The sequence below is a fragment of the Buceros rhinoceros genome, unplaced genomic scaffold, assembly GCF_000710305.1.
Source record: "Buceros rhinoceros silvestris isolate BGI_N320 unplaced genomic scaffold, ASM71030v1 scaffold19905, whole genome shotgun sequence".
Classification (NCBI taxonomy): Eukaryota; Metazoa; Chordata; class Aves; order Bucerotiformes; family Bucerotidae; genus Buceros; species Buceros rhinoceros.
The window spans coordinates 1-9,902 of NW_010413632.1; the positions used below are offsets into that span (position 1 = coordinate 1).

The 9,902-nt window shown below is 46.9% G+C and overlaps 1 protein-coding gene across 1 annotated transcript in view; it reads left to right on the forward strand.

Moving 5' to 3' along the window:
* Nucleotides 1–626: 626 nt before the first annotated feature.
* The window catches only part of DIEXF (digestive organ expansion factor homolog (zebrafish)), a gene marked incomplete at its 5' end in the record, with an annotated part of 13,976 nt that continues 4,700 nt past the window's right edge, over nucleotides 627–9,902 (forward strand). Inside the window, 6 exons of the mRNA XM_010136834.1 lie at nucleotides 627–666; nucleotides 2,016–2,265; nucleotides 3,034–3,240; nucleotides 5,292–5,380; nucleotides 6,779–7,189; nucleotides 8,287–8,506. Coding sequence (XP_010135136.1) covers nucleotides 627–666; nucleotides 2,016–2,265; nucleotides 3,034–3,240; nucleotides 5,292–5,380; nucleotides 6,779–7,189; nucleotides 8,287–8,506 — 1,217 coding nt within the window. The remainder of the gene's footprint in view (nucleotides 667–2,015; nucleotides 2,266–3,033; nucleotides 3,241–5,291; nucleotides 5,381–6,778; nucleotides 7,190–8,286; nucleotides 8,507–9,902) is intronic.

Sequence of the window (9,902 nt, forward strand, 5' to 3'; positions counted from 1 at the left end):
ACCTCTCTCTGATCTCGCAGAGGCTGCGGAAACACAGCGCTGAAGGCCTGTGAGCCAAGAACCTCAGCAGCATGCCCGCCCGGCAGAGCGGGGACCATGCCGGGGAGCCCCTGAACTTGTGAGGAACGAGCTCCTCGGTCCAAACGCTGTGTCTTTGGGTGCTGCTGTGAAGCCTTAGAACCCTGCGAGGACACCGTCAGGTCACCTGTTGGGTTTAATTCTATCTGCCTTTAGAAGAGGCAGAGAGCATTAAGGTCTGTTATTTGCGTGTGCCCTGGGACTCTTCTGGTATGTGTCGCGTGGGATGGAAGGCAGCAGTGCCCCGTGTCACAGCCTGTTCAGGGACACTCTGTCCCGCTCAAGGCTCCACATCGTTTTGAAAGAGTTGAGGTTAGTTTAAGCCCAGCTTATGTAGCATCTTGTTTGCAGAACTGCAGTCCCAACACCAGCCAGTTAGCGCTGGGCATTTTTTTTTCTTAGGGAGAATTGTGTCACACTTCGGTTTTAAGCTTCTTTTGACTTCTCTAAGACTTGTAAAACTCATCAATTCCTTCTCCCCCTCGTCTCTTTCGTCCCGTGTGTAACAGCATTGACAGAGTAAGGTAGTTCAGTGCTTTCTCTTTTAGGGTTTCTGGAAGACCGGAAGCAACAACAATCTGTGAACTGGTAATATATTTTTTTTTCTTTCATCTTCGTGTGGTTCAGTGGAGTGAAACACGTAGCATTTCATGTTACCAAGTTATGCAGGCTGATTAACTTGTTCCCTTTAGAAGACCTGTGTTTAGGAGGAAAAAAAAGAATGGCTTTTGCATGGCTCTGAATTGTTCTCCACAGCGTCTAGCTCAGAACTCATCCATGAGAGGGCAGAAGCAGCAGGAAATAGCATCGCTGTTCTTGGGTGTTTTCATGTTACTTGGTCACAGTGAAAAGTAAATCATGCTTTAAGTCGTTTTAATAATGTTAGTTAACTTAGTGTTGCACCAGTCAGGAGATGTTCTGTTCCCCGTTGGATGAAGAAATACACATAAATGCTCCTTCGTCTCTGTCAGATTGCCAGAGCTTTACTTTCAGTCAGGATTTGGTAACCTCCTTTATCAGGTTAATACAAGATTTAAAGTTCTAGAATGGAAAAATTCGTTTTTCTGGTTCATTTGTTTCCTTTAGCAATTTTGGGTACTAATATTGTCTTTACTGATTTTTCCTTTTTGGGTTGAAAGGAACCGAGAAAGGAGTAAACGGTGCTGTGCTTCTACTACTGGTCTCACTGTCATTTTGGCTGTAACCTGGCACACTGTCAGCGGTTTGTGCAAGCCCGGGACAGAACTGGCTCTGAGCCTGGCTTGTCTGAAGCCTAGAGCTTTACAGCTGAGACTGAAAGAACTAAATTTTGTGATGCTCCAAGTCAAGTCAGTGCAGTATGAGGCACGTCAACCTCAGTCTACCAGGGTGCTCTCAAAATCTAAGTGGAGGTGTCCAGCAGAACTACTGGCATAAAATAGTGATTTTTCACCATTGCATCTGCCTAAGGGCAGGATGGGAGAGGAAGAACATAACACTGGAACTAGGGGTGAGGGTATTTGCCTGCTGCCAAAGAGAATCACGGAATGCTTTGGGTTGGAAGGGACCTTCGAAGGTCACCCAGTCCAAACGCCCTGCAGTGGGCAGGGACGTCTTCAACTAGAGCGGGTTGCCCAGGGCCCCAGGGTCCAACCTGAGCTGGAATGTTTCCAGGGATGGGGCTTCTACCACCTCTTAGGGCCACCTGTGCCAGTGTTTCACCACCCTCAGCGTAAAAAGTTTCTTTCTTATATCTAGTCTGAATCTCCCCTCTTTTAGTTTCAAACCATCACCCCTTGTTCTGTCACAACAGGCCTTGCTAAAGAGAATGTCCCCATCTTTTTTATAAGCCCCTTTTAAGCACTCAAAGGCCACACTAAGGTCTCCCTGGAGCCTTCTCTTCCCAGGCTGAAACACAGTGATGCTCTTGCTGTTAACACTCGTGTTTTCCCTTCCAGTCTGAGAATTCTGATAAGTCAAGTGCAGAAAGCGATTCAGAGACTGAAGTGGAGCAGGTCTCTGTATATCACAAGCTCCTGGCTACCCTGAAAACCTCTCCCGAGTCTGAGAGTGAGGAAGAGGAAGATGAAAGTGAATCAGAAGAAGCTGGGGAAAGTGAGACAGAAATGGACAGCGAAGAGTCCGAGGAGACCAGAGAAGCCGATGGAGGTGAAGAAGATAAGAATGATGTACCAGAGCAGGAAGAAGGTAATTTGTCTTTTCCCGTGCTTTGGTAAATGTTGTTTCATTAGTTAGAAGGTTGAGTAACGCGTGTGTTTAGCCAGGATCCTGGTGCAGACTGGCTTGTTGGCTGGGTGCTCTTCTGGCTTGGAGACTGTTGCTCCATTGCTTCTGTGTGGGTGGGAGCAGCAGCTGCTGAAGGATTTAGCAGGGGAGAGGGTAGCTGTGCTCATTTTCCGGCAGACAGCCCGCTGGTGCTTCCTCAGATGTTGTTTGTGCGGCAGCACAGAGGAAATCCACATGGAGCAGCATACCAGGGGTTCTCACCCACTCAGGCAGACGCAAGCTGTTCTCTCGCGCAGCATCTGGCTTGGCTGCTGCTGCCGAGGGGAGGGAAAGGTTTGCCTCGTAGCGGAGGAAACAATATGTAAATTGGAAGGAAACCTCCTCCTTCGTGACAGGGCAACCTCATTCATGAAGTCTGCAAAGAAATTCTGGGGGAGAGGGGTCATCTTTTTATTGTTCTCAGTTATTTGGGGTCTTCGGAAGCTAAACCTGACATTCCCCAAACAGGGTATTTATTTAATTTTCTCACAATACACACCGTGTATCGTGTAACATTTGGCATGCTAGCCAGAAGCCTTCTTTACTCTAGAATACAAAGCCCGTTTCTATGTTTTTGGATAGAGTATTGGGAGAGAAAAAATGGGTAGCTCAGAGGGAACAACCTGGCCAGCTAGAGACAGTGACTTTTCCAGGAGAATATAACCCGTTTCTCTCTCTAACACTTCACAGCCACAGCCACAGCAGAGCAGATGCTCAGCCAGGAGCAGGCTGATGGCGCAGATACCTCTTGTGACCCAAGTCACGGTGTCGTTGAGGAGTTCACTGATGTGAAACACGAATCTGAATTTAGCTTGGAAACCAATTTCATGGAAGAGGAGAGTGGAGATGGCAATGCAGATAAGAGAGACAGCGGCTCTTCACAAGCTTTTTCAGAAGGTAAAACTCTGTTTGTGTTTAGCTTAGCTCTGCCTCTGGAGGGGTATCTGTACACACGTGTAACTGAGCAAACACCCTCACAATACGCTGTGTAGCTCCCGAGTTCCTCCTCTGCGGTATTCACGGCATTGCCCACGTGTGAGCTCGTTCCGTGAGGGACACTTATCGCTGGTGCAGAAGTGTGGCTGAACCGTTTGTTTTCTGTAGCCCCTGTGGGCTGGGATTTGTGTGTGGTTTGTGTTATGAACGATAAAGCTTGAAATATCAGGAACTAGAAATGCATGTGGAGCGTGTTGTTCTGTTGCTTTAATAGTAGTTTAAAAAGCTTGTGTACTACAAAGGGCCCTGCAAGCCTGTGCTTGACCGTGGAAGATATTCTTGGTACAGACAGCCCGGGAGATAATCACAAAGCTGACCTGTGAGGGCATCCTTCACAACTCAGTGGACTTAGAGGTGAGATGCTGCAACGTTTGGAGCAGCCAGAGTAATTTAGACAAATGCCCAGGGCTCTCTGAATTTTGAAGGTTGTACAGAGGAGTCTGACTGCACCAGGATCGGGAAGGCATAAGGCGTCAGTGGAGCATCTGTGTGGTATCTTGCAAGGATGGAGCCCTTCCGATCTCAGCGCTGCGCTGACGGGTGCAATCTGAGCTCCCGTCTCGGAGTCGTCCCACCACATGTGATACAAATAACTGCGCGCACGGGTGTGTGATCGTGCAGTGATACGGCACACGTTGGCACTTGCAACTTCGTATTTCATGCTCCGTGGTTTTAATATCAGATGGCATCGTTTGAGAGCGAGCTGTGTGTTCGTAGCATCCCTAGTGATGCTGGCTTGTCATCTTGGAGCAGCAGCTGACACTAGATCCGGGAGGCAGCACAGTCGATACGTGAAATGTGTGGAAGCATCAAAGGGCCATGTGATAGAAAAAACAGCTCGTTCTTGTTACCATGAGAATATTACTTGGGCTGTTGGCATTGCATTTTAATGAGCTCTCCAACTGCATGCTGGGTATCCTAACAGCTTTGTTCAGCCTATAAATGATACGCTACTTTTCAGGGGGTTCCTGGATCCTGCAAGTGTCTTTATTACAGCAAATGAGTCACCTAAGATAGCAGGAAGGGGATGAATTTCTGCTCTGCTCCTGAGCTCACTAGAATTCCTGAAAACGCTTCACTTTATTCTCTCTACTTTACCTGACAAGTGCTGGAACCAGTAAAACTCAGCTGAAGAGAGAGCTGGTATTACAATTAAAAGATTTCCTGTTCTTTCGTGTCGCTGGGATGATTTTCTCAGCAGTGTCATCATTGTTAAATGTCTTGACTTTTGCCTGGATAACCTGTACGTGGGCGAGATACCCGTTGGCAAGCACTAGTGTTCGCTAATTAGTTTTCTTTATGCAGCGAGTGCCGCTGTGCTGCGAGCAGTATACAGGGCTGGGTTTTCAAAATAAGCTTTGCATGTGACTGTGCGTGGTGCTGTCTTTGAGTATAACGTGATTTTACAGTTCCTTGCCTCTCCTTTCCGTACCAAAAAGAAATGCTGATCAGATAAATCAGTCTTTTGCTCACTCCAGGCAATTTTTGCGTCCCTTCCCCCAAACCTGCCTCATCTTTCTCTGCTTTATCAAACTGTCTCCATAGCACTGGCCAAAGATGCGAAGCCCTGGGCAGAACTGGGCGTTCACTTTGGGTCTTGCTTCACCTTCAAGGGATGGGTGTGTCGGAGCTTAAGGCAGAAAATTGCCGCAATGTTTTGTGCTACATACTGCTTTCCTCTCCAGCATTTGTTATGCGATTGGAAGTTCTAGTACTTCCATAAGTGCTGCTTTTTTTTTTTAAAGCAATCTGTCAAATCTGTTCTCCCTGTTCTTGTAGAGAGAATTTGACATCTTTTCTTTCATCTCCAAGTGCTTTGAAATAACTAGTTTTAACTGTGGTGCTGGCCAGCATGGAAACTGTTTGTCTCGTTTGCAAATCCATTCTGAAAATTGATTCCATTATTAGCTGCAATAGTTCTCAGGATATTTTATTGTTGTTGTTGTGAATAGATCCATTTAAACAGCACATGGACAAAGAACTTGAAGAAAAAGAAGTGGAAAAAATGTCTGCGCTTCCTAAAACTTCGACTCAAAGCAAGGTAACAGTGTTCTGTAGCCACCCAGAGTTCCTAAAGATACCCAGACGAAAATAATATATATATATTTTATTACAGAAGTGAAGTAGACTCATAACTGTTATTATTAGCTCTCAGCACTGGAACTGTCAAGGTTTCGTTACTGTGTTGTTGCTGAGCTGTTTTCTCCTTCACTTAGTGCTGAGTTGAAACCTCAGGTCTGCTGTTCTGCAGACACGTGGTGACATGTCTGAAAGACCTGGCTTTGGAGTTCGATCTGCAGTCCCCAACCCACAGGTTTAGCGCCCTTGACACCGGGTGGAAACAGGGCTGGGTTTGCAGTGGTAACAGCGCGATGCCAGGGGTGGGCTCTGCAACTGGACTTGTGAGGTGACCAGCTACAGTCTTAAAAGTCCTGTGATGCGCTTTCACGTTCTCGCTTCAAGATAGCTGTGTCTGTGTACACAGTTGCAAGCCAGTCAAGGGGAATTCAATACTTACGTTGTTAATACTGGAAACAAGTGGATTACAGTTCCAGAAAACTTGAGAGCGAGATTTGAGAGCTTGAGAGAGAATATTGGTTTTCAAAATACTGATTTTTAGACAAACCTTTGCTTCCTAACTTTTTCACATCTGATTTTATTTTGGAGAGTTGCCCTGCATTCTGGTCAGCCATATGCTGAGTGACATCCGTTGGCAGGTACCCAACGGTTAGTCAGTCAGGGAGAAAGCTGTGATTTTTTTAAAAAATTTTTTGTTTTATTTTTTTCTTCTTTGAAATATGGTGGCCAAAAATACCAGTGCCACCTGAAGCGGTGCACAATACATCTTTGCTCATCACGGTGTAGCTACTTTACGGAGGTGGATGAGGACAATTTGCATGGCAGAAGTCTTAAAGTTTAGAGTTTTCCCCTGCTGCAGCGATCACTTGTGCCCTCGAAACCAGACAGACTCTCCAGAAGGTCGCATTTAGCAACTGATTCACAGTGCCCGGGTTGAGTCCCCAGTGGGGTTTTGTTTTCATCTTTACACAAAGTCCATACTCAGTGTGGCTGATCTACCAGCCTAGTCAGGCTCAGGGTTCTCCTCCTGTCCTTGGTTGGTGCCACCGATTTGCTGGATGGGTTAGGCAGTAATGACACTCTTCCTCGGTTTTCTCGTTTGTAAAATGAAAAGCATCACAGCCGTATCACTGCAAATTGCCTCTGCATCTACTGAGCTCGAGTTTATCGTTATTTACCCTGGCAGACTTCAAAAGAGAAAAGATTTCAACTTTTATTAAGAAAAGATAATTCCTCACATTTCATGATCTTGATTAAACCACTGCTGTGGTGGTGTGCTTTTCAGTGTCCTAAATTTGGCACATCCGAGTCCCTTCCGGGTTTTGTTGATCGGGTTGTTTTGTTTTGTTCTGTTTTCCAGTGGCCAAGGCTGGGCCAGCTAACTTTTTCTTCTGCTTTGGAGAAACATAAAACTTTGAAAGCAGACAAAGAAGTTGATGTGAAACAGCTTTATCTTCACAAGCCCTTAGAATCCACTTGGCCAAGAGTGAATAAACAGTTTCTGTCCTCAGTGAACAAACCAAGCGATCCTTTTTTCACCCCGTTACAAAGAGAGCTCTTCTGTATCATGAACACGTACCGGGACTTGTTCTATCCAGAAAGAAATGCTTTAACAAACGGGGAAGAAATCCGGCACGCCTACTGCTTGCACACCTTGAACCATGTTCTGAAGGCAAATGCCCAGGTGCTCAGCAACAACACCAGACGGAGGAACCAAAAGCCAGGGACTGACAGCGATGACTTCAGGGATCAGGGGCTCACCAGACCTAAGGTAAGAGACCTTCGTTGACGTGACCCCCCATCCCCCCCTTGGCTGTCTGCTCAGGCTCTGTGAGCATCCTAGTAGTTTACCCAGAGGTACTTCTGTTGCTGCTCTCTGGGGTGACAGGTTCCTGCGCGTGTGTCTTTCCACGCCCCTTTGTGGTGTCTGCAAGTCATCCGCCGTGGCCAGAGCAAACACCCTGTGAGAAGCAGGGAGCTCAGGGTTGGGAGGCAGCCTGCTTCTGTGCTGAGCCATGAGTTTGACTTACCTTTTTCTTTGTCCCCCTGTCACTACCGACTGACGTGTCGCCTTTTCCGGCTTCCATTTCTAAATCTACCAGTACAGAAAGGTGCCTCCGCACCGATCTTCAGTATTAGCACAGGAGGTGTAGGCTGTTACGCAGTGTGGGATGTCCCAAAAGTGCTTTTTGTCCTTAGGCACTTGTAAGGACTTTCCTGCGTGGAAGGATCTTTCTCTGCCTGGGGCACCTCAAAGAATCCCAGTCCCCTTGGCAAGGCCGCTCACCGTAGCTGGTGGAGCAGACCTCAGACCAAGGCTCCCTGCATTCACAGCATCCTCTGGTTGACAACCAGGTGGATTCAGCTGGGGCCAGCCTGGCGCTGACAGTGACAACTACCTGTTGAGCAGTTTCAGAGTTGGGTTTCAGGGATTGCTGCACTCCTGGTAAATGCCTTTGGTGTCTGTGGTGACTCCCCGGTTGGGTATTTATATTTCAGAGTGCTGAGCAGAGGCTATTGCCACCCGTCCAGGAGCCAGCCCTTGACCCTGTCTGCCTATTAGGGGAGCTCTTGCTTGATTGGGTGTTAGGGAGAACAGGAGAACAAGCTTAGTTTTCAATCCCCCCGTAACGGGGCCCTGGGTGTGAGATGGGGAACCAAACGGAGCTGCTGGCCAGGAGCTGTTCATGAGCCCGCTGTGTCCCAGCGCATCCCCCTTCTGGCTGCATGTCAGATTGAATTGTTTTGATTGTTGCAATGCCCCATGGCGGGCAGGAGGTCTAAGTAAAAAAAAAAATTCTTTAACATACAGTTAACTGAGTGTTCATATTTTATGGGTTATTCTTTTGTAACTGTTGATCTACACAGGTACTGATGATCGTGCCCTTCAGGGAATGCGCTTTGCGAATCGTACATGTTTTCATCAGTCTTCTTGAAGTGAATGACAAAAAAAAGATAGATGTCAGTAATAAAAAGCGCTTCAAGGGGGAGTTTAGCTCTGACCCAGAAGAGAAGCCCCCCAACCTGAAAAGACCGGAGGATTACGAGGCTGTCTTTGCTGGCAACATTGATGACCACTTCAGAATCGGTAATGACCTACTGAACATTGTTAGCCTGTAAAGAGCTGAGAAGTCACGAGTTCTTCCGGACTGTCTTGGAGCTATCAGGGCTGGACGTTCTGGTGGGGCTCTGGGCTCTGCTAGTCGTGTGGGTTTTGCACTGGCAACTTGGATTTTTCTGAAACTCTTTCCTGCCATGCCAGAACTTCAGAAGGAAGATAAAACCCCAAAATTTTCACATCGAGTTCAGAATCAGATAAAATGCCCTGATTTATCATAGCAGGACTGCCCACGCCTCATTTTAAAGCCTTGGTTATGCAGCGAAGTCTTTCATGTTATTTAAAAACCAATAATCTTTTGGGTTTAATTCGCCTATTGACAATGTCTCTTGTGTTCAGTAATCGCTGGAACAAAATTAAAGCTCAGTACTGAGCAAAGCAGTTTTCTACTGTGCTCTCAGTGGCTTTCATGAAAGTCCAGGGGTGGCCAGCAAGCAGGACCGTTGGACAAGCAGCAGACTTGAGGCTATTGCATAATCCCGTGATCTCCTGCTGGTTGAGGATGCAGAGGAACAGCTAGCGGCACGGTTCCTGGAGCTGCTGTGATGAGTAGGCAGTTTTTCTAACTTGACAGATCAGAGGCTTTTGAAATCGTTGCCCGTTGAAAGGTAAATTGGCATCCCGAGAGATTTAGTGAGACAGATGATACAGTGGAAGAGGCAGGCAGGTCCCACTCAGTCTTTCTTCCTTCCCCAGTGAATCTCTGGTGGAGAGTAGCTTATTTTCAGCAGCATAATAATTTTCCTTTCAGTCCTCTCCCATACCACAGTCTGCTTGATCCACTTACAAGGTGTGGAGAAATGCTCGAAGAAACTTTCAGTGGTGTTACTTGCAGAAGCAAATCGTAGAAACAGAATAATTATTCTTTCTTACTGTGCCTCATGCCCTGTTACTTCTGCAGAAAGATCTAATTTAAAGCACGTTTGTTATGCACTATTAAACCACCCTGTCACGTTTTTTAAACAGAAGAAAGACTTGATGTTGTTAAACGGTGTATGTGCGGTGACAAGTGATATCTTCCTCCTGGAAACCCAACCAGTTGTGCCTTTCTTTTTCTTTCTGTTTTTGTCACGGGGTTAAAATAGCAGGAGGGGTTCTTGTTGGTATGGGTGTGAAATTCTTGCCAGTGCCTCCAGCCATGCCCAGGATGGCCGGATTCACACAGAGAGGAGAGAGGTTGAAGAGACGCCTTTGCTGGCAGAACGTAGCAGGTGGTCTGGATGTGGTCCAGACTGCCTGGATACCTCAACATCAGACAGCTGCGGCTCTTAGTGATGTGGCCACGTAGTTATGACTTTGGTAACCAACGCCTTCGATTCCATCCTCTCTCTTTCTTTGACACGAGAGGTGGTGGATAAGCTAGCAC